The sequence below is a fragment of the Bos grunniens genome, chromosome 2 (genome assembly GCF_055505025.1).
Source record: "Bos grunniens cultivar Pamir isolate PY7600 chromosome 2, Bosgru_T2T1.0, whole genome shotgun sequence".
Taxonomy (NCBI): domain Eukaryota; kingdom Metazoa; phylum Chordata; class Mammalia; order Artiodactyla; family Bovidae; genus Bos; species Bos grunniens.
The window spans coordinates 135087784-135112500 of NC_141166.1; the positions used below are offsets into that span (position 1 = coordinate 135087784).

The window sequence follows — 24717 nt, forward strand, 5'->3', positions numbered from 1 at the left end:
TTGTGGTTGTGTGGTGCTCAGCCCCTCCCTTGGCTGTGAGTCTCTTCATCTGGCTTTATAGGAAGGCCCCGTGGGACTTCTTGTTCTCTTCATGCCAGCACCCTGGATCAGGAAGGGGAGTCCACTGATGAATTTATGCTTGAGCCACATTCTCCACCTTAATGAAGCCTGCTAGTCAAACATGGGCTGAAATAGGGTGAAGTGAAATTTGTGAGAATAGGAGTTGATGGTCAAAAATAGCAAATGGTTGCCCTAATTGAAAGGAATAGTTGTCTGTAACATTACAATTTTGGGTTTAGATAATATGGTGGGACAGATACTCTTAAAACCCTGTTGCTCAAAACCCCTGAAAAATTGAAGAAACATTTCAAAAATGTTTAACTGAACTTTTGCAAGAAAGCCATTTCTACAGCTAAATATGAAGGTGACATAAAAACCAGAGTATTTGGCCATTGAGTTGATGTGTCTGCCCTAGGGGCATTTGTTCTTTGTGGGTTTTAGCAACCCTTTTGGGGACGAAATGAAGTCTCTGCTCTTGTAAGGCTGGGATTTGGAGTGGAACCCCTCGTCAGTCTGATTCCTCCGGAGGGTGGTACTTCTATAAGACAGGTAAGTAAATCAGTCCATACTGGTTCCATAGAGAAGTTCATTTCAGCTTGGGCTCTGGGAAGGAAGAAGTCTTTTCTAAGAATTTGTAACCATTCAAGGATGTTTTGGGTTCTGCTTTGAATTACTTGTCCTTCCAAGGGGTCCATAAATTGAGAAACTAACAAAAAACGTAGTCTCTGGGCTGCATTACCCCTGAAGCACCTGACAGCAAGGAACGCAGAACTGTGTGAAGGCAAGCGTTCCCAGTCTAGGTCGTGTGGGTGGCCCAGAGTTCTGCCTGGTAAGTCAGAGTCATTGTAAAACACCGTGCTTTGTTCATCGTGTCTGAGTCACCAGTCGTGATAGATAGCAGGAATAAAACATCAGGTAGACACCACATCAAACAAGCGTGCTGATAATAATTGAAGATGCAAAAGAAAGAATCATAGCAAAAAGAACCAACTGGAACTTAAATGGAAAAAAAAAAGCATTTGAACAGAATTCCAGTTAAACCACAGGCAAAACACTGCTAAAGGAGGGACCAGTGTGCAGCAGAAGGAAGGGGGAAGTAGACTGGTTACGAAATAGAGGTGTTAGGATGAGAAGTTCTGAGGAGAATTAAAAGCTCCAGAAGGACTAAGTAGAGAGACTAGAAGGAAAATAGTGACAGGATTTTCTAGAATTGGTAAAAAATAATTTAGTGGTGAGACCTCCTGTCTTTAATGTATTTGCACTAGTTTAAGCAGAGTTCCAGGTAGTCTACTGAAGAGAATCCTGTGTAGCTCTGAAATCAGGATATAGGTTAAACTTGATGGTGTTAGCATTACCTGATAGACTATGTAATGAAATATTGGTTGCCTGTCATATACCAGGTCTGTGTACTTTTTAGGGTTTTTTGTTTTTGGTCTTTAAAAGGAAATTTCTAAAACTTTAAGTCTTTAAAATTTTTAATTGATCTTTATTTTATTCATTTCTTTATACCTTGGAGAAGGCAATGGCAACCCACTCCAGTACTCTTGCCTGGAGAATCCCATGGATGGAGGAGCCTGGTGGGCTGCAGTCCATGGGGTCTCGAAGAGTCAGACACGACTGAGCGACTTCCTTTCACTTTTCACTTTAATGCATTGGAGAAGGAAATGGCAACCCACTCCAGTGTTCTTGCCTGGAGAATTCCAGGGACGGGGGAGCCTGGTGGGCTGCCGTCTATGGGGTCACACAGAGTCGGACACGACTGAAGTGACTTAGTAGTTATACCTATCTCTTGCCTTGCTTTTAGTATTTTGGTCTCCTTGACTTTGATAAAACTCTCTGATCAGCAAAAGTTCAGTATAGAAACTTGTAACCATTCTAGGTATTTTGAATGGAAATTGGAGTTAAACAGCGAAATAATGTGCTTACAGGATTTTAAGGCTAGGATAACTTTAGTACCTTTATACCATTTTATGCTTCCCATTCTATACTTTAATACAAGCAGATGGAGAAGCTTGTCCATAATTTTCTAAAATTTACACTTAATGGGTAAAAAGGAACGTCTTCTAATTGTAGTTACATGAGAGCTGACATACAGTCATTCATACCTGTGGATTTGGGGTATCATGTCCTGGAACCTGGGATACTGTGGGATGACAATAATTGGGTTCATATACACCATCTTACTATTGTTTTCTAATTCATAGCTCCTGTATCTGTTTTGTTCACTTTCTTTTTCTTCTTTTGGATTAACCAAATATTTTACATTAAATTTTTCTTTCTGTTAATTTTTGAAAAAATTACTATTTAGTGATGACTCTAACAATTACAACACATTTTGCCCCCTCTCTTCTTTTGTATATCAGAGTTGGACACGACTGAGCGACTGAACTGACCATGCCTTAAGCCATTACTGTTTTTATTTTGTGCAGTCAACATTAACTCACACATTATTTTCATTGCTTTCTGTATCTATGTGTTTTTTGTTTGGGATCATTTTCCTTTTACTGGGATAAATCCCTTTAGTTACCCCGCCTCCCCCACTCTTACTGCATGTCTGCTAGCAGTGAATTTTCTCTGTGAAAATGTTTTTATTTTGCTTTCATTTTTGAGCCTATTTTTGATGAGTGTACTGGTTTTCTGTGACTGCTGTGACAAATTGCTACAAGGATGGTGGCTTAAAAACCATAGGAATTGATTCTCTCACAGTTGTGGGAGCCAGAAGCCAAAATCCAGGCATGGCAGGGCCTCACACCCTGTGGAAGCTGGAGGGGAGAATCCTTTCTTGCTTCTTGAAATTTCTGGAGCTTTCAGCGTTCCTAGACGTAGATTGCTTTGTGGACACATCATCCCGGCTTCTGTTTTCATGGTTACATCATTTCCTTCTCAACTGTGTTTCACAGTGTGGACACTTGGGTTTAGGCCCCCACCACCTGTAATCTATGATGAGTATCTTGAGATCCTTAACTTATGTCGACAAAGAACCTTTTCCCAAATAAGGTAACATTTATAGGTTCCAGGGATTTGATGATATTTCTTCTTAGGAGTTCCTTTTTTTTTTTGCCTGCCACACTGAGTGTACAGTTTTAGGTTGGCAGTTATTTTCTCTCAGCACTTTAAAGGTAGTTGTGTTGTCCTCTGGTTTTTGTCGTTTTTGTTTCTTTGAAATCAGTATTTCCCTGCTCCCTCCTTGCTGCTTTTAACATATCTATGTTTCTCCTGTGGAATAACAAGACGTGACTCTGTTTTGTGTTTATCCTGCTTAGTGCTCACAGAGCTGTTTGACTGGCTTGATTTTTTAAAAAATTTATTTAGGTTATGTCAGGTCTTAGTTGCAGCATGTGGGATCTAGTTCCCTCACCAGGGATAGAACCTGGGCCCCCTGAATGGGGAGTGCAGTCTTAGCCGCCGGGCCATCAGGGAAGGGAGGAATGGGAATAAAAGAATATCTCCTCTGAAGTGAAGGTAGTTTTTCCAAAAGAGTAGGGTTTAGTCTCAATTTAAGGAGAACACTTTTAAATAGCTTGGACAGCTCAAAACTGCTATTTAGGGAACTGAAAACCAAGTAAGCCAAGAACAACATTAAAAAAAAAATTCTGGCAAAGCAGCAAGAGGATGAAAAGTTGGGTTTGTATAGTTTTCAACACAGAGGTAAGGAAAGAGGCATCTCTTCTCAAAAGGCTCTGAAAACCTATGGCATCAATGGATAGTTGGAGGGGATTGGGGTTTCTTTCTCAAAGGCTCCTAGGGCACTCACCCCTGTCTTCCCTACCCCGTTACTACATTCACCCTTTTCCCCTCCACTTCCGCACTGAAGGGGGCAGCACTTTTTAGACTTGAACCTCCAGGTACCATCTCTGCAGCCTAGATTCTCCCTGGAGCCTTGGGAGTTCTGCAAGTGGAAGCCAGGCTTGCAAGACTGCCAGAGGTGTGTCGGACCTGGAAAGAGCTGGGTGTGGGTGACTGGAGCCTTAAAGCTCACGCACCAAGGGGAAGAAGGAGCACATCTTTTTAGGGAGCACGATCAGCCTGCTCCCTACCCCTTTGGTGATCAATATTCACTTGATGAGACAGAGACCACCTCCTGACTGTCCCCCTGGACTCTGCCCTAAGAGGCCTCTGGCATCTGTGGCAGTGTGGGTCCCAACCTCCTTAGTCAGCTGAGGCCAGTGCTTCAGGGGTCCCTCCAGTCCCATCTCTAGACTCCTCCTCCCTGGTACTTTATCTAAGAGAGGAAGGACCACAGAGGGACTTGGCTGAATCAAGGGTTCCATGAGCCTATGGACCAGTTTTAATCCCTAGAGCCTGAGATTCAGTTAAATATTACTGAAACCTACTGTAAGGTAGATAGTCTTCCCTGTAGCCCAGATGGTAAAGAATCTGCTTGCAGTGCAGGAGACCAGCTGGGTTGGATTCCTGGGTTGGAAAGATCCTCTGGAGAAGGGAATGGCAATCCACTCCAGTATTCTTGCCTGGAGAATCCCATGGGCAGAGAAGCCTGGCGGGATACAGTCTGTGCCACAAAGAGTTGGACATGACTGAGCGAGTAACGCTACTGCTACTACTGTAAGGTTAGGAGACAGTCTCAGCACTGTGGGTGCAGCCCTGGGACCTTGCACAGGGCACCCCCCTCAACTTCAGGAGGAGGGTTGCTGCAGCTCCAGGTCCTCTGCAGCTCCTGCTCCCAGATTCCCCCTGGACTTGTAGGTTACTGGTGGAGCAAGCCTGGCTGGTGGAGGGCAGGGGCAAGATGAGGGACCAAAGACTTAGACACTGTGCACAAGTCTCCTAAACAGCTGCAGCAGCTTAAAGCGAACCTGAGGTCTACTTTTCAGAGTAAGAAATACAGTTATTTTAAAGACCACGTTGCAGTCTCTGGATCTGTGGTCTGTTATCAGTTTATCTTTTTTTTTCTTTTTCACTCATATATGGTCCTATGCCTTACTATTTCTAGTATTTTTTTCATGGAATGTAATACATGGTGTATTAAAAAGTATAGGTGGTCCAGTTGATGTCTTCCCTCCCCATTTGAGGTATGATTGATAAGAAAAAAAATTGTATGTATTTAGTTTGTACAGCACTTTTTTAAAAGTGTATGTGATGATTTAATGTATGTATATGTTGTAAAATGACTACAATTGAGTTTCCCCAAATACCACCACACTGGGGATTAGAGTTTCTTTTTTTTTTTTTTAGAGTTTCAAAAAATAAATTTTGGAGGGCACTTTGACATTCAGTCATATTATGCCCCCAGGCCAACTGTGTCCATATATTCTAATTTCTCCTTTGTTACATAAAGGGTGTTGTACACTGAGATGGAATTAGGAGTGCAGACATCACTGTGGTGGATGACACTTGTGAAGGATCTGGTGGGTGGAAGCAGCACTGAGGAGGGGGGCCTCAGGACCGTGGTGCCTGTGTGCAGTGTCAGCTGGCTCGGTGAGGAGCCCTGCGGTAGCTTCGGCAGGGGAGGTCTCAGCACGCAGAAGTGGCCGAGAGTGTGCTGCTGCTGAACGCTGTCAGCCTCCTTCCTCCTTGAGGCTGAGTAGGCTTCTGGAATAGAGGTGCAGGTGCTGGTGTTCGCTTTGCTTTGTCAACTTAATCATTGTTCCCTGTCAGCTCACAAAGGTTTGCCTTGTTCTTTGTGTTTTATGTAATACTGCTGCATAAGCCTGCAACTTGTGGGGTTTTCATAGTTTAATTCAGCCAGTTCTTTGGATGGATATGAAGGATTTTGTTTGAAGGATTTTGCTATTCCAGTAATACTGTAGTGGATTGTGTTTGAGGAAATTATCTTCAGGGTGGATTCCTTGAGGTGAAATGGCCAGGGGAGCGAGTGCATGCAGATGTAATTTTTTTCCTGTTATTCTTAAAAAAAATTTTTTAACTTTTATATTGGAGTATAGTTGATTAGCATTGTTGTGTTAGTTTCAGGTCTACAGCAGAGTGATTCAGTTATACATGTACGTGTATCCTTTTTCAAATTCTTTTCCCATTTAGGTTATGACAGAATATTGAGCTGAGTTCCCTGTGCTATATAGTAGGTTCTTGTTGGTTATCAGTTTTAAATATAGCACCAACTTTACTCTTGTTTACCATACGTTCTTCTCGAAGTCTGTGAGTCTGTTTCTGTTCTGTAAATAAGTTCATTTATATCATTTTTTTTTAAGATTCCACATAAAACAAATACCCCATGTTACTTGTCTTTGTCTTGCTTCACTTAGTATGATGACTTCTGGATCCGTCTATGTTGCTGCAAATGGCATTATTTCATTCTTTTAGTGGCTGAGTAATATTTCATAGTATATATACTACATCTTCTAATGCAAATGTAATTTTAAAGGTACTAGGAAAAAATCCTACTGCTTTGTATTCCTACCAGAAGTGTGTGAGTCTGTTGTTACCCCACAGCCTTGCCAGCAGAGTGTGTTGTCTCCTTTTGGATTTTCTCCAGTCTGAAGTTAGCAATGTGGTTGGCAGTTCTCTCTGTTCATGTCTTCTGTTGGTTGTTTTTTTCTATTTTTCTTTTAACTTTAAAAATTATTTACATATTAAGTGTATTTGCCCATTGTCTAAATAATTTGCAAGTATGTTTCTTGTGAAAAGCTGTCTTTTTTACTCAGCTAATGGTATTTTTTGCTATTCTGAAGGTTTTGTTTTCATGAAGTGATTAGGATTTGAGATCACTTCCAATTTCTTGCAAGAGAGGAGCGCAGTATTTAGCTTTCCAGCCCCTGTGTGCCAGAAGGGAGGTAGAGTAGATGTTGGAGATAGTTTACGGTGCTTGCCAAGGGGCATTTTCAGGAGGACAGTTCTGTGGCCAGCACCGTGGGCAGGAACAGGAAGGGACAGTGGTTCTCTGCCTTGTTGACTGGAGCCCTGCAAATTAGAATTTCCTGGAGGGATTATAGCTCCTCACAGCTAGTTGTGTCGCTAGTGAAGTCTAGCAGACCTTGGCTCTGTGCCCTGTAGTGCCCCAGTGACTCGTAACTGGGTCCAGCTGAACTATGAGGGCCCTAGAGCAGATAACTGAGGCCCCTCTGGTTTTGACTAAAATTTCTTTTGTGTTCACATGATTGATAAGTGGTTATAATTTAGTCATATTAAGGATCCCTCATTTGTGTTAATAAAAGTCAGGTTGCTTGCAAATGGATTGTGAGGTTGGATTTTTCCCAGTTCCATGTGTATGTATATGGTTAGAGCCTCTTTAGTGCATGAAGCTCTTAGCGCTCTTATTAATCTTGCTAAGTAATGAATTATGTGAATAAACTCTAGAGTAAAGCTGCCAGAAATATTGTGAGTTTTCTGACTTCATTTTGGGTTTTTGTTTTTCCTTCTTCATTTAATTCCATTTCTGTCAAATGTTTTCAGTTATAGAAAGTTGTAAGCATTTACTCATAGGTTTAAATGACATGTTTATGATCGTGACCCATCACAACTCTGAGGAGAGGAGACGACTAGAGGCAGCCTGCTGAGTACCCATGTGCTTTTGGGCTCCCGAGCTCAGTCTGGGAGTTGTGGTGAAGAAGGTGAGGACAGTCAGGTCTTTGGGAGCCCTGGTTTTAAAATCACACTGTTCTTTATTTTTCTCCAGCTGGTTTCCCAATGGGCTATGCAGCAGCAGCTCCTGCCTACTCCCCCAACATGTACCCTGGAGCGAATCCTACCTTCCAAGCAGGTATGCAAGCCCACATGTGCTGGGTGGCAAAAGTGTTTTGTTAATGTGACTGTGGGAGAATGTAATGGGGATGAATTTCAAGAAGAGTGGTTATAGAATTGGAATTTGGGGTTTGTATTGATTTCTTGGTTCATAGGATTAGGCTTCTTGATAAGTAGAATAAAAAGTTAATTCTTTTTGCATTTAAAGCTTTGTATATTGCATTTCAGATATCCTTCCACAACACAGAACTTCATTCCAGTCATAGCTTGGTACGAGTAACTGTTTGTGCCAGACTTTGTATGTATTTATGAAATAGTGTTGATTACTAGAAACTAAAGATCATCCTGCCATTTTAATGGGTAGAATTTCCATGTTGCTAACATTTCTAGAGATAACTGATCTCTCTCTAGTACTTCAGCACTTTGATTATGGTTTTAAAAGAAAGTCTTATTTTCTGTGTAAGGTCCATAAGAATATTTTCAGATTTTAGAAATCAGTGGTACAGGTGAAAGTGGAATTTGTTTGAGTCTGGACCTTGTAAAGACAGTTTTTCTTAAACGGGACTTTCCTCTGTGAGCCTTCATTTTGGTGTTGGCTCATTCCAGGCTTTATTCACCCAGAATGGACTTCGTGATGCTGCTGCAACTGTGGTGGCCTACACTCAGACCCAAAGGCTCAGCCTCCTGAGTCTGCTGGGGTGCGCCTTTGTCCCTTGGAACCCGTAGCCTCACGTAGTTAACTTGACAGAAGAGGAGACAGCAGCAGTGTCCTTGTCCTGAGTTCTTGGTTGGATAATCATAAAATTCTTCCTTCCTTCTGCCCATGTGTCCCATTCCAATCCCATCCTTACTGCCTTTGTTCGCCTTGTAGCTCACACCCAAAGAAAGACCTTCTTGGCTTGGTCTTCTTGCTTCCAAGGTTTCTCTCCTTGACTTTGTGTTCCTTGGCTTTATACCAGAGTAATGTTTGCAGGTCGATTTCCCATGACTCTTAAGACACAGTGAAGCCTAGTCTCCAATTTAAAATTCCTAGGTCTTTGCCACATTGACCTGTTCTTTCCAAAACAATATTTTTCTTTTGTTTTTGCATGGCTTTTATTCGCACTCTTTCTCTTATACCTGGACTAGAATACCTGCTACTTCATGCCATCTTTTGGGATCTGTAAGGGAACATCCCTTCCCTGGGATGAAGCAGTGTTTTTCCCTGTTACTACTCACTGGATTCTTTAACCGCTGAGTGGTACTACCATCTCCTTTTGTAAGCCATCTTATCTGGCTTAACTGTGTAAGCACAGCTGTCTGCAGGTGTGACTGCCTCTCAGTAACTACATGCATTTGCAGGGCGCTCGATGCAGTGCGTGGCATCCTTTCAGTTTCGTGTGTTCACTCACTGCTCATCCCCAGAAGTTTCCTCCTGCTCCTTCGTGACCTTGCCTAGGCTCCGGGAAATAGCTCCTCTGTTTTCCCTCACTGCAGATCACTTGTAGTTAATCTAAAATTTTGTATAAGTGAATCATATAAAATGTATTTTGGAGGGTGCTGGCTTTCATTCAGCACAATTTTTGACATCCATGTTGTAGTTTATATCAGTAGTTCATTTCTTATTGTTGTTCCATTGTACAGAAATACCACTAATTGATTATTCATTCACCAGTTGATGAACATTTGGCTTGTTTGCAGTTTGGGGCTGTCACAAATGAAACTGCTATGAATATTTGTGTACATTCTTTATATGAACATAAACTTTCATTTCTCTTAATAAATACTTCGGGCAGGTAGGTATACATTTAACTTTATAAGAAACTGCCAAACTATCTTCCAAAGGGGTTGTGACACTGTATGCTGCCACCAGCAGTGGAGGAGAGTTCAAATGCCTTTATGTCTTTGCCAATACTTGGTAGTCATTCTTTTTAATTTTAGACATGCTAGTGAATATGTAGTGATACGTTAATGTAGTTTTAACTTGAACTTATCTAATGACTAATAATATCAAACCTTGTTTCATGTGCCTGTTTGCCATTTGACTTTGGTTAACTGTGTACATCTTTTTCTGCCTGTCTGTTTTTAAGTTTGTTTTCTTATTGGGTTTGAGAGTTCTTTATCAGATACATGATTTGCGAATATTTTTTCATAGTCAGTGGCTCTTTTCAGTCTCAACATCATCTTTAAAAGAGCAGGAGGTTTAAAATTTAACGAAGTTCAGTTTATCATTTTGTTCTTTTATGGATCATGATTTTGGTATCATTTCTAAGACATCTTTGCCTAACCCAACATCACAACAGTTTTCTTCTAGAAGTTTTACAGTTTTAGATTTTACTTTTAGATATATGATCCATTTTAGGCTAATTTTTCTATATGGTGGTAGGAATGAATTGAAGTTATGTTTTGCATAAGTACTAGTTTTTCTACTATATGTGATCATGCTGGAGACCTCCAGAAAATGTCATTGTTCTAGAATTCTCCAGTGTAGCTCACTTGTACTCATTTTCTCTGTGGTACAAGTTAATGTAAAAATGTACTAAAAGCTTCCAGTTTTTTCTTACTCTTTTACAAAAAGAGCCTCAGGTTTATTTGCAGCTGGTCAGACTGCTTTGCTTGGCCTGCAGGTATGAAGTGCTCCTCTGAGGAGAAGGTTTGGTGTGTACAGGGCGGGTACTGCTGTCTGATAGCTTTCTCCTCTTGCCAACCTGTAGAACAGCTGCCATTCCTCTTCCTTCTTGTAGAGAACTGGGTCCTTTCTTTCCAAGACTGCTCTCAAGCTGTTCCTCTAACCCAGAAGTGGGGCCTGCAGGGGGGAGTAGTGGGCGTGATGGGCATGGTGGCTGCCAACAGGACCTGCCTGGTTTGAATGGGTGTCCCCTGCTGAGTGCTGGATGGTTGTCAACTGCCACACTGCTGGCCCAGCATTGCCAGATCTTCAGATTGTTAGGAGATGCTGGGAATAAAGATGTGTGTAAAATTTGCAAAAAAAATAAATGGTACTTTGAAAGCCCCACCAGTGTCCTGTTGAGTGCTTTTAGCCACCTGACTGGAGTCTGGGCTACACCTGTATCCCTTCTTTTTCTGAGATCCTCTCAGTATTTTTATAACTTGAATTTTTAAATTTCCTTTTTTAGTGGGCCTTTTTTCTTATCTGTTGATTAAGTAAAAATTTGTCACTGTAAAAAAACTAAATTTTTTCTCCATTTCTGCTGCTTTCTCAGTCTTCTGGTTCTCTCACCACCAGATTTTCAGACAAAGCTGATGTGTAGTATATGGAGTGTGTATATGTATGTGGCCTTTAAAGCACTTTTGCAGCCCCAACACTGTTTATGTCTTAGTTCTTAGAAGTGTGACACAGGGAGGGTTTAGAGAATGAGATGTCGTGTCTTTTGCTGAAAGATTCCATTACTCAGAATCTGGAGATGAGGGTGATATTAATTGCATTCTCATGAACAAGCACAGTAAGCTGAATACATGTGCATCCGGAGAGGAATGTCCGTTTTTGGAATCAGAACAATATTGGAAAGCGTTCAGGCTGTTGTGTTAACAAGATGTGGCGCAAATCCTGACTGTGTCACTCCTGGGAAAGATGTTTCATTTTTGGCATTTATTTAATGAATCATTATATCTCCTCAGCTATGTTATTTGAGGATTCTAGCAGTAAGCATGCAATCATACTCCCAAGGCACATTCAGGCACACATTCAGGATTCTTTTCTACTCCCATTTACAGCCAGCAGTATCTGTAACTAACATCATATTTGCATTGATCATCAAGAAAACATTCAGTTTTTTGTAGTAAGCTCTTTGTAAGAGGTAAGATTTAGATATTACATTGGCAATGTCTTTTTACAAGATGAAAACATCGCTGAGTGATGCAAAGGCTTCTGTGATTGCTTCCATGCATGGCTTAGTGGTGGATAAATTAGGGAAACATGTTTGGAGGACAGTTTGGCAGTATAATAGAAAGAAGCTTAAAATTGAGATCAGTATGCAAATAGTTATGTGTAAGTGCAGATCTACCTAGTAAAGTAATGGTTTGATTAAACTGTTGGTTTATTTCAGTGTTTAACTGGTCTGTCTTTTGTTTGAGAGGGATATTAAATAAGTGAAAATGCTTTATGATATTCTGCTTTTTTTCTTTTTAAACTCAGAATTATGTCCATGAAGTAAGATCCCAGATTTGTTTAAAAATTAAGCTCCACTTTGAACTTATGGTTGATGTGGGGAAGGGATAATTAGGGAGTTTGGAACGGACGTACACGTTGTATTTAAAATGGATAGGGCTTCCCTGGTGACTCAGTGATGAAGAATCCACCTACCAGTGCAGGAGAATATGGGTTTGATCTCTGATCTGGGAACACCCCACATGCTGTGAAGCAACTAAGCCTGTGCGCCACAACTGTTGAGCCTGTGCTCTGAGCCTGAGAGCAGAAACTCCTGAGCCCACATGTTGTAACTACTGAAGCCCAAGCGCCCTAGAGCCTGTGCCCTGCAACAGGAGAAGCCCCTGCAGTGAGAAGCCTGTGCACTGCAACTGGAGAGTAGCTCCCACCCTCTCTCTCTTGCTGTGACCATGTCAGCATTGCACACTGCTGTGAATGTGTGGCTGTTTTCTTCTGCAGTTACTTTTTTATTCCCTAGATTTCTGTAACTACATAGTTAATTAAATCCTCTACTTCCGCCCAGGTGTGGAATCTCTTCTCAGCTTTTTAGGCCATGAGGGTTTTCCCCTCTTGGTGATATCTTTTTGAAACCTTCTCTCATCTTCTGGCCTTGGCTGCTTGTCCTCTGGGGCTTACCCTGGGTCTTTCTCCTCCATCATCCCAGGGAGTTTGCGCCTCTTCCCTTCCACTTGATTCTTTGTCTACTTTTTTAGTTTATTCCTTGGTGTTAGTGGAGGATCTTTGTTCAGTAATCTCTCAAGAGAATATTAGAAAATCATAGTTTTGAGATCTTTCATGTCTGAAAATGATTTATTCTGCACTCACAGTTCATGGTTTGTTTGGATATAGAATTCTAGGCTAACAGTTATTTCCCCTTAGAATTTTGGGAACATTGCTGAATTATTTGCCAGTTTTGTTGTTGCCATTGAGAATGTCATTATCTTTTTAAGAACATGCTATGTCTTTATTGGCTGCGCTAGGTCTTGGTTGGTGCGCACAGGCTGCTCTGGTCGCAGCGAGCGGGGCTGCTCTTCACGGTGGTGCCCGGGGCCCTCATCTTGGTGGCTGCTCCTGTGGAGCACAGGCTGTAGGGCGCGGCTTCAGCAGTTGCAGCATAGGCGCGATAGGTGCTCTGCATGTGGGACCTTCCTGGACCAGGGATTGAACCTCTGACCCCTGCATCGGCAGGTGGATTCTTAACCACTGGACCCCCAGGAAGACCCAGTGTCTTTCTGATGCTTGGTGGACTGGGCTGGGCTTATCTTTGGTGCTCTGTCTCTGGCTTCTGAAATTTCATGATGCTGTGTTTGGTGCAGGTTTTTCCTCTTCACATGTTCTATGTTTCTGAATTTCCATATTTCCTAAGTAAATGTCTTATACTTAGAAAGTTATTATATGAAATATGTGTGGTATGCAGTACTTTGGGGGGAAAATGATCTGTTTCCAAGTAGAAAGCTTCTGCCCCTCAGAGTTCACAGTTGGAGAGCTGTGGCCCTGTCTGTGCATGAGTTCTGCCCAGAGAGGTCAGCCCGTGGCAGTGTGTGTCTCCTGAGAGTGAGGAGGGGCAAGGCTGTGATTAGTGTGTGGTCTGTGTGGCATCCTTATGAATGATCTCTAGGAAAGGAGCATGTGGAAAGCTGTTCACTGTTTTTGAAAGACCAAGCGATGAATGTATTTGGTTTTGCATTATGAATCATTGGCACATCTAAAAATTGTTTCACAAAGGCTTTGTCTGTTTTTGATATTATGAGATGTATATGTGTTTATTTGTATTTTTTAATTTTAAGTTTGTAAGACTCCTGTTGAGGTTGTTGTGACACAATGAATCTAGTGCTATATAAAAGAAAAAGGAATGTGTCTACACACATTTGGTTTTTAATTGACTGAGAGACATTTGCATCCCTTGAAATTGATTTGTCTTCAGTGTTGGATAGAAAGTGATGTAATATTTGTGCCCATATGAAAAGCCAAAATCAATTTCTAAGTTTAGGACATAGTTCACAGTTATAAGAATAAGCAGTAGGATAATATATATATTATCAGCAGTTAGAAATTGTTGTTATAATTAGCAGAAATAGTGGGTGACTGTTTTTCCAATATACAGAGAAGCTGGAAAAAACTCAGTGAACATCAATAAATGGACTGTGAGGGTTCTACAGTTAAACTTTAAAATCAACTTTTAAAATTAAACATTCTACTCTGTCCATCCTGAAGTGTGTCTTGTTTTTTCATGTGTTTTGAACTAAGCTGTGGATGTTGATACACTTTACCCCTTGTATTTCAGTGTGCATATTGTTTGTATTTGTTTACAGTTCTTTTAGGTTTTGATTTTAGGTGAAATATACACATATGAGATGTGCACATTTTAAATACATCATTAGTCATCTTTTTATCTTCAGAAAAATGTACATATGAGGCAGGTGTTAAAAAGGACACTTCAGGTGAGTAAGAGACCTCAGGCCAGCTGATGGACCTCTGCCACAGTAGGCCTCTAGCGTCTTCTTAAAAAAAACTTGACATCTTATGTTGGCCTATTGTTGATTCAGTGGTTGTGGTGGGGCGAAAGAGTGCTTCCGAGTCAGAGGGCTCAGGCTCTGGAGGGGTGTGTACTTAGATCTTCCTAGCTTTGCTTTATACTTGTGTGTCCTTGAGGCTTATTTAGGTGGACAGCTTCCTTTTTCTCTTCAGTCCAAGCTTCAGGCTTTTGCTGAAGTGAATAGTAACAAAATGGTCATGGACTTTCTTATTAGGAATATTGAACTTTGAATATTCAGTATTGAATGTTGAATAGTTTCTTAGAGGCTCTTTCCTCCTAATCTTTCTTTCAGGTCATGGACGTGTTGCTTGTGTTTTCACTTCCTCAGACGGTTTCTCAGTTTTCTACTCTGTTTATGAAATAGTTTGTCCTGTAGAGCTGTGCCTTTCTATAGAATGTTGGCTGTATGTATTGACCATTGGCATATTTTACCTTTATTTGCTTTTGTAGCTAATCAGATCAGGTTATTTTTCAGATCAGATTGCTAAAGACCATGCCGTCCTAAATCATGGTCTTCGTAAAGGCTCAGCAACCTTTTGTGTTCACTTCTTAGTAGTGGTGGACCTCTGCTTGCTCCTTCCTTGTCCCTGTAGCTCCTGCATGACTTGTTTCCTGGGGCGTTTTCTTAGATCCTCTCTCAGCTGTGTGCCACTATCTGAAGGCATTATTTTTTTCACTTTATTTTCCTACAGAACATTTTCAAATATACAGAATAATGGAGTGAACGATACAGTGAATCCGTAATATCCAGCACTGAGACTCAGCAGTCACCATTGCGCCACGCGAGCTTTATCTACCGTATAAGAGAGTGTGTGTGTTCCGAACCAGCTCAGAGTTACAGTCTTTTAGGCTTTTGTCCTTCAGTATGGCCCTTAACATAATGAAGACATTCCACTGCATGCCCAGGATAGTTATCATACTTAGAAGCTGTAATTCTCTCAGTTATTTGATAGCTCATATTTAAATTTGCCCAGTTGTCCCAAAAATTTAACAAAAAATTGGAAACAAGATCTATTCAAAATTTACATGTTGAATTTGTTAAAAAAGTTGAATTCATTATGTCTCGTCTGTTTTAATCCATAAGTTTACTTCACCTTTGTAAAACACTTTGAAAAACCTTTTATTGTGAAAATTTTCTAATACAAAAACACATAAGTACACAGCAGTATGATTTCTGCTTATCCACACCCTAACCCTCAGCAGTTACAACATACCTAAGTATACAATAGTATGGGATCCATCTGCCCATGCCCTGGCCTTAGCAGCTAATAGCTTCTAGGTGTTTTTTTTCCATCTGTATTCCCATCAGTTTCCCCTGTGTTATTTGAAGCCAATCTCAAGACATCATATTCATCAGTTTTACAGTATTATCTTTAAATGATGAATTTAAAATATGTATCACCACACCTAAAAAATAACATTAATTCTTGAATAGTATCAAATACTGCTGCTGCTGCTGCTAAGTTGTTTCAGTCGTGTCCGACTATGTGCGACCCATAGACGGAAGCCCACCAGGCTCCCCGGTCCCTGGGATTCTCCAGGCAAGAACACTGGAGTGGGTTGCCATTTCCTTCTCCAATGCATGAAAGTGAAAAGTGAAAGGGAAGTCGCTCAGTTATGTCCAACTCTTAGCGACCCCATGGACTGCAGCCTACCAGGCTCCTCCATCCATGGGATTTTCCAGGCAAGAGTACTGGAGTGGGGTGCCATTGCCTTCTCTGGTATCAAGTACTACAGTCAGTATTTATATTTCCAGTTGTTACATCCATGTCATAGATATTTTTTAATCGTACAGTGAAGAAGGGGGGCCTTGCTGGTTCTTTTCAACCTATGAAAACTGGCTAGCCCCAGAGGTTCTGAATGTGATGTTCAAGTTTGAAGTCTTAGCACTTGTTCTCAAAATATGCAATTCTGTGACTGTTCTGATTGTCTGACATTTTTATAAAAAGCTGGTATCCTTTTGGTCAGATGTAAGTTCAGTGACTCCTGTGAGGGGCTCTTAATTCAGGCCGTTGGGACCTTGTTTAGCAGTGTTCTGTGAGTTACTAACTCAAGTATGTCGCTGCTGCATGGTTTTGAGAAATGGGAAGGAGTGGTTAGTTCTGGGAAGAGGAAGCTATCCAGACATACTTTGCCTTCACTCGCAGCCTTCCATTCTTGAGACCGCCTGCTCCTGCTTTTGTCTGCCAGGACTGTGTCACTGCTGCTCTGGTGGTGTTCTCTTTCCCTGTGCTTTTCCCCTGAAGGCGGCACCTTTTCAAGAGGGCTGGACCTTCTCTGATGGGCTCTGTTGGCCCTGAGCATGGCAGCTGATGTTGGTGATGAATAAACACTCTGCCCTGATACAGTGCTTCTATCACTGTGACTGGTCATGAATGTGTCCACCAGGCACCAGTGTCTCATTTCCTTCTCTGATTAGGAGCTGTTATTGACCCATCTTCTGGGAGTGTCAGTGCATGGTTAGAAGTTGGTGGCTTTTGTAGTTACCTTTTTGTCTTTATAATTAAATGTTTTGCTACCTTATTGTGGTATAATTTGTGTACAGTTAAGGACACATATTTAAAGCTTCAATGTGATGGATTTTTACATGTCTATACCTGTGAAACCATCACTTTCCTTTTCTGTCTCTCTTAAATACTAGTTAGATGAGCAGCTAGAGAGAGGGACTTAACTGCTCTTGTCTTTAAAGTTGCATTTCCAAATCCTGAAAGTCTGTTTATTCTATTCTCTTTTAGCCTAGAATTGGTATTAAATTTTGGTGTCTTCAAATTTTGGCAGTGTTTTTACTTACATCATATTTAGTAAATTTCAAAATACTGGGTTAGCCAAAAAGCTCCCCCCTGCCCATAAGGTAAGTTCTAGGAGCACTTAGTTGTTTTTAACTTCATTCACAACAGTTTTGTTAGATTGTATTGTGACAGCTATCATATCAGCATACATTTTGTAAGAATCTTATCAAAATTGGTGAATTTTTCTGTAGCCGTTTTATTATTGAAGATGATAGAAAAAAAGCAACATTTTTGGCATATCATGCTTCATTATTTCGAGAAAGGTAAAAACGCAACTGAAGTGCAAGAAAGACTTGTGCAGTATATGGAAAAGGTGCCGTGACTGATTGAATGTGTCAGAAGTGGTTTGTGAGATTTCAGGGTGATTTCTTGCTGGACAGTGCTCCACGGCCGGGTTTAACAGTTGAAATTGATAGCAGTCAAATTGAGACATTGAGAACAACGAACATTGTACTACTCAGGAGATAGCCAACATGTCTGAAGCAAGCATTGACAGTCATTTGCACCAGCTTGGTTATGTTCATCTCTTTGTCATTTGGGTCCCACATCAGTTTGGATAAAAAACCTTTTGACTGTATTTCCACATGTGATTCTCTACTTAAACATAATGCAAACATTCTGTCTTTTGTTTTAAAAACAATTGTGATGGCGATAAAAAGTAGATACTGTACAATAATGTGGAACGGAAGAGACTGTGGGGCAAGTGAAATGAACCATCACCAACCCTATACCAAAGGCCTGTCTTCATCCAAAGAAGGTGATGTTGTGTGTATGGTGGGATTGGAAGGGAGTCCTCTGTTATGGACTCCTTTTGGAAAACCAAACAATTCCAACAAGTACTGCTCCCAGTTAGACCAACTGAAAGCAGCACTTGACAAAAAGTGTCCAGAATTAGGCAACAGAAAATGCATAATCTTCCATCAGGATAATGCAAGACCATGTTTCTCTGATGACCAGGCACAAATTGTTACAGCTTGACTGGGAAGTGCTGGTTCATCTGCTGTATTCACTAGACATTACACCTTTGGATTTCCATTTATTTTGGCCTTTACAAAATTCTCTTATTTGAAAAAATTTCAGTTTCCTGAAAGACTGTAAAAGGTACCTGGGACAGTTCTTTTTTTCTTTGCTATTTTTTATTTATTTTTTTAATTTAAATTTATTTAATTAGAGGCTAATTACTTTACAATATTGTATTGGTTTTGCCATACATCAACATGAATCCACCACGGGTGTACACTTGTTCCGCATTCTGAACCCCCCTCCCACCTCCCTCCCCATACCATCCCTCTGGGTCATCCCAGGGCACCAGCCCCAAGCTTCCTGTATCCTGCATTGAACCTGGACTGGCGATTCGTTTCTTATATATTATACATGTTTCAATGCCATTCTCCCAAATCATCCCCTCCTCCCTCTCCCACAGAGTCCAAAAGACTGTTCTATACGTCTGTGTTTCTTTTGCTGTCTCGCATACAGGGTTATCGTTACCATCTTTCTAATTCCATATATATGCGCTAGTATACTGTATTGGTGTTTTTCTTTCTGGCTTACTTCACTCTGTATAATAGGCTCCAGTTTCATCCACCTCATTAGAACTGATTCAAATGTATTCTTTTTAATGGCTGAGTAGTACTCCATTGTGTATATGTACCACAGCTTTGGGACAGTTCTTTGCTGAGAAAGATAAAAGGCTTTGGGAAAATGGAATTATGAAGTTGCCTGAAAAACAGCAGAAGGTAGTGGAACAAAACAGTGGCTATATTTTAGTGAATGAGAAATGGTTTCTCAGACTTTTTTGAAAGCACTTTTATTGAGATATAATTTGCAGATGAGCCATCCTTAAAAGTGCAGTTTGGTGTGTTTAGACACGTATACAGATTGTATACAGATGTGTAACACCACTGCAGTTGAGTGACTTTGTTCCCATGAAAGATGCCCTCTGATCCCTGGGTACCTCTAATTGGTTTTCTGTGTAGATTATGTTGGTCTTTCTTGGAGTATCATGTCATGTGTTACTGTGTCTGACTTCTTTTGTGTATTTTCTTTCTTTGAGATCTATCCCATGTAATTAATATGTGTACCAGCACTTCTACCTTTTTTATTGTTGAGTAGTATTTTGTTGTTTGGTTGTACCACAGTTTGCTGATGGGCTTCAGTTCAGTTCAGTCGCTCAGTCGTGTCCGACTCTTTGTGACCTATGGATTGCAGCACGCTAGGCTTCCCTGTCCATCACCAACCTTCGGAGCTTGCTCAGATTCATGACGGTGATGCCATCCAACCATCTAATCCTCTGGTATCCCCTTCTCCTCCAGCCTTCAATCTTTCCTAGCATCAGGGTCTTTTCCAGTGAGTCAGTTCTTCACATCAGGTGGCCAAAGTATTGGAGCTTCAGCTTCAGCATCAGTCCTTCCAGTGAATATTCAGGGCTGATCTCCTTTAGAATGGACTGGTTGGATTTCCTTGCAGTCTAAGGGACTCTCAAGAGGCTTCTCCAGCACCACACTTCAAAAGCATCAGTTCTTTGGCACTCAGCTTTATAGTCCATCTCTCACATCCATACATGACCACTGGAAAAACCATAGCTTTGCCTAGACGGACCTTTGATGGCAAAGTAATGTCTCTGCTTTTTAATATGCTGTCTAGGTTGGTCATAACTTTCCTTCCAAGGAGCAAGGAGCAAGCGTCTTTTAATTTCATGGCTGCAGTCACCATCTGCAGTGATTTTGGAGCCCCAGAAAATGAAGTCTCTCACTTTTCTGTTTCCATTGTTTCCCTGTCTATTTGCCATGAAGTGATGGGACCAGATGCCTTGATCTTAGTTTTCTGAATGTTGAGTTTTAAGCCAACTTTTTCACTCTCCTCTTTCACTTTCATCAGGAGGCTCTTTAGTTCTTCTTTGCTTTTGGCCATAAGGGTGGTGTCATCTGCATGTCTGAGCTATTTCTCCTGGTAATCTTGATTCCAGCTTGTGTTTCATCCAGTCCAGCATTTCTCATGATGGACTCTGCATATAAGTTAAATAAGCAGGGTACAGTATATAGCCTTGACATACTCCTTTCCTGATTTAGAACCATTCTGTTGTTCCATGTCCAGTTATAACTGTTGCTTCTTGACCTGCATACAGATTTCTTAGGAGGCAGTTTAGGTAATCTGGTATTCCCTTCTCTAAGAATTTTCCACAGTTTGTTGTGATCCACACAGTCAAAGGCTTTGGCATAGTCAATAAAGCAGAAGTAGATGTTTTCCTGGAACTCTCTTGCTTTTCTGATGATCCAGCGGATGTTGGCAATTTGATCTCTGGTTCCTCTGCCTTTTCTAAATCCACCTTGAACATCTGGAAGTTCACGGTTCACGTGCTGTTGAAGCCTGGCTTGGAGAATTTTGAGCATTACTTTGCTAGCATATGAGATGAGTGCAATTGTGCGGTAGTTTGGGCAGTCTTTGGGATTGGAATGAAAACTCACCTTTTCCAGTCCTGTGGCCACTGCTGAGTTTCCCAGATTTGCTGGCATATTGAGTACATCACTTTCACAGCATCTTTTAGGATTGGAATTAGCTCAACTGGAATTCCATCACCTCTACTAGCTTTGTTGGGCTTAGTCTGTAGGAATAAATTTGCTGTGAATGTAAAAGCTCAGAGACCCTTCCTGGAGAAAAACTGTTCTCTCTTGGGATGGGGAGTTAGGAAGGGGAGCCAGGCGGCTTTCAGCTTACTAGATAGATTCTCAACCACTCTTCCAGATTGTGGTCCTTCATCACTTCCTGGAAACAGATGCTGACAGTTTTTAGGTCTTGTGTGTGTGTGCGTGTGCACTTATCGCTCAGTTGTGTCTGATTCTTTGCAACCCCATGGACTGTAGCCCACCTGGCTCCTCAACCCATGGGGATTCTCCAGGCAAGAATACTGGAGTGGGTTGCCATGCTCTCCTAGGTCCTCTAGGTCTTGGGGAAGGGGCTTTTCTGTTGTCAGGCTGCTGCTTGACCCTCTGCACTGCTGGCTAAAAGTGTAGCCTTTTGAGTTTGCTAAGTCATTTTCCATTTCTGCTTCTTAAAGGTTCTAAGATTTTTAGGTTCCAAAATGTCTTTTCTTCCCTTCTTATCTTCGAGGCTTTATGTCTTTTTATTTATTAATCTGCTTTATTGTAATTTTGGGTGGGGACAAAAGCAAGTGTATGTGTTCAGCTGCTGCCTTAGACCCAGGAGTCTTTACCATAACCCTACTGTTGACAAGTTTTTCCTTTTATTTTTGCTGCCATTAACAACACTGGGGATGAGCATGCTTACCATTGAGACTTTGTTTAAATCTATGCTTATTTCTTTTTTCACTGAAAATTAATTCACCATTTTTAAAGGTTATATTCCATTTCTAGTTGCTGTGAAATATTGGCTATATATTCCCTGTGTGTTTCCTTGTAGATTATTTTATACATAATAGTTTTTACCTCTGAAATCCCCTTCTGCTATGTTGTCCCCTCCTCCCTTTCCTCTCCAGTGAACCACTGGTTCTGTATCTGTGAGTCTGGTTTTACCAGTTATATTCACTAGTTTGTGTTTTTTAAGATTCCACATATAAATGATATCATGCAGTTTTTCTTTCTGTCTTATTTCATTAAACATAATACCCTCCAAGTCCATCCGTGCTGTTGCAAACGACAAAATTTTATCCTTTTTTTAATGGCTGAGTAATACTTCCTTGTGTGCCTGCGTGTGTGTGTGTGTGTGTGTGTGTGTGATACATCTTCATCTGTTGATGGACACTTAGGTTGCTTTCATATCTTGACAGTTGTAAATAATTCTGCTATGAAAATTGGGATCCATGTATCTTTTCAAATTAGTGTTTTCATTTTCTTTGTCACAATACCCAGCAGTGAAATTGTTGGTTTATTTGGTAGTTCTATTTTAGTTTTTTAAGACACTTCCATACTGTTTTCCTAGTGGCTGCACCAGTTTTCATTCTTACCAACTGTGTACCAGGATTCCCTTTCCTCCACATCTTCACCAACATTTGTTATTTATGTTCTTAATTTATTAATAGCCATTCTCACAGGTGTGAGGCAGTACCTCATTGCGGTTTTGATTTGCATTTCCCTGGACAGAGGAGCCTCGAGGGCTACAGGCCGTGGGGTCTCAGAGTCTGACACAACTTAGCGATTGAACAACAGTAACAGTTGTGGTTATAGGCCTTCTCAGGTGGCTCAGTGGTAAACATTCTGCCTGCCAAGCGGGAGACATGGGTTCCATCCCTGAGTTGGGAAGATCCCCTGGAGAAGGGAATGGCACCCCACTCCAGTATACTTGCCTAGGAAATTCCATGGGCAGAGGAGCCTGGCAGGCTACAGTCTATGGGATCACAAAGAGTCGGACATGACTTAGCGACTAAACATCAGCAGTAACAACAAAGACTAGCTATGTTGAGCATCTTTTCATGTGCTTATTTCTTTAAACAAATTTCTAGAAATAGATGGTGAGCCTAAAAGAAATACATACTTTTAATGCCAAATTGTGCTCCAGGAATGGCATGCTAATACATATTCTGACAAGATGGGTGTTTCTTTCCTGTTCTATATGAAGATATACTCAGAATGTTCTCCCTTGCCTCCACCCCACCCCCCACACACATACTTGCACATCAAGTTTAAGAAATGAAGCCGGATTGTGGTGGCGGTGTCCAGCATGACTGTGGTCAGGACTGGAATACCGCCTTGTTCCTTGCGGCACACTTGCTCCGTCCCTGGGTCTGGTCATGTGTGGGTTTGAACTTAGGCTTTGGACTTTTTTGTTTCAGGTTACACTTCTGGCACTCCTTACAAAGTGTCCTGTTCCCCCACCAGCGGGGCAGTGCCACCGTATTCCTCCTCCCCCAACCCTTACCAGACTGCTGTGTACCCCGTGCGAAGTGCCTACCCCCAGCAGAGCCCGTATGCACAGGTAGGCCTGGGGTGCGCTGTGGGTGTCATGAGGGTCTCCTGGGCACTGTGTGTGGGGATGGGTCGGCCCCTTGGGGCTCTGACCCAGGTGTGTGCCCCTGTGGCATCTGTCTCTCTTCTTTCCCCAGCAAGGCACGTACTACACCCAGCCCCTGTATGCAGCACCCCCTCACGTCATCCACCACACCACGGTGGTGCAGCCCAACGGCATGCCGGCGACGGTGTACCCTGCTCCCCTCCCTCCGCCGAGAGGCAACGGGGTCACCATGGGCATGGTGGCGGGCACCACTATGGCCATGTCAGCGGGTAAGTCCTTGGCCCCGGGGTGCCACCTCTGCGATGGCCTGAGGGCTGGGGGAAGGGAGAGTTCACTAGAACTCTGACCCTTGGCTTTGACTTTTCATTGCTAGAGTTGTGTGAAAGGACATCTGATCCTTTGGGAGGAATGGCATGTTATCTTTTTCTTTACTTCCTCTCCTTTCTTTTCCCTTCTCCTTCAGTTGATTTTGAGTGTGGGGTTTAGAACCATGAGCCAAGTACCTTTTCCATAGACATGACTGGCTAGCCCTCTCCAAATTTGATGAACTGAGTTACCTGGCTGTAGGGACAAGGAGTGGCCAGATCACTGTGGTGAGCATGTTAAAGCTTGAGCAGAAGCGGGGATATTCCATGATCTGGGGGGCTGACCCTCTTGTCCTTCCCTTTAGTGTGGGCTACCAGCGCAGGCCAGCTTGTCTTAATGGGGATGTTCTCATGAATTGCAGAAAGCCAGTCTTGGGTTCACAGAGCTAAGAGCTGCTTATAGAAATCCTTTGGCATGCACATAGACTATTTCCCAAGGCTGCTTCTAGGTCAGGAAAATAAACCAGAGAGAGAAGAGATCCGTGGCTTGGACCGGCCTGTCTCCATGGAACCTTGGAGCATTTGAGGGCTTGGTTAAATGTCTAGGAGTGAGGTCACCTCCTGTGGAAATGTAAGTTATCTGTGCAGGGGGGCCAGGTTTACACAGTGACTGGATTGCCCATGGCTGTGACTTTTAAAGAAATACATTATTTCCTCTTTGTTTTGTAGACTTTACTTCAGCATAAGGGAAATGTCAGAGAGGAAGGTGGTTCAGGATACCATGTGTTTTTCTGCTCAGTCTCTGATTTTATTTGGTTTTCCCACACTTACCCCAGAGGCAAAGGAGAGTCTGGCACAGATAGAAACTCAATGTTTGAGGCACATGGAGGGAGGGGTTGGCAGGCCCTGGTGTGGGTGCACTCAGGGCACAGGGGTCCAGGTGAGGCTGTGAGGTTTGAGGTGGTTCTTGGCTATAAGTGGACACAGATGGCTGCTGAGTTTCCTGTATTTATAGGGAAAATAAGCTTAGCTTAAGGTACTCAGAAGCTTGCACAGTTGGGAACCTCCCTGCTTCCCTCCCTTCTTCCCAGTTAGTTATTACCATCTTAGCCATTTCCAAGTGTAGAGGTCGCTGGTGGTATCACACTGTTGTGTCACATCTCTGGAGCATTTCGTCTTGCAGAACTGAAGCTCTGTATAACAAACACCTCCCCCTCCCTCTGTTCCAGACCCTGGCAACCACCACGCTCCTTTCCGTAC

At 42.0% G+C, this 24717-nt stretch overlaps 1 protein-coding gene across 4 annotated transcripts in view; it reads left to right on the forward strand.

Annotated features, from left to right (window-relative positions):
* FAM168B (family with sequence similarity 168 member B) overlaps positions 1 to 24717 on the forward strand; it is a 40598-nt gene that overhangs the window by 10385 nt on the left and 5496 nt on the right. The window contains exons 3-6 of one of the 4 annotated variants that reach the window (XM_086372261.1): positions 476 to 609; positions 7652 to 7735; positions 22974 to 23116; positions 23244 to 23421. In XM_086372261.1, the coding sequence (XP_086228387.1) occupies positions 7663 to 7735; positions 22974 to 23116; positions 23244 to 23421 (394 nt within the window). In that variant the 5' untranslated portion in view covers positions 476 to 609; positions 7652 to 7662. The remainder of the gene's footprint in view (positions 1 to 475; positions 610 to 7651; positions 7736 to 22973; positions 23117 to 23243; positions 23422 to 24717) is intronic. The other 3 variants (XM_086372269.1, XM_086372257.1, XM_086372275.1) reach the window with 3 other exon arrangements.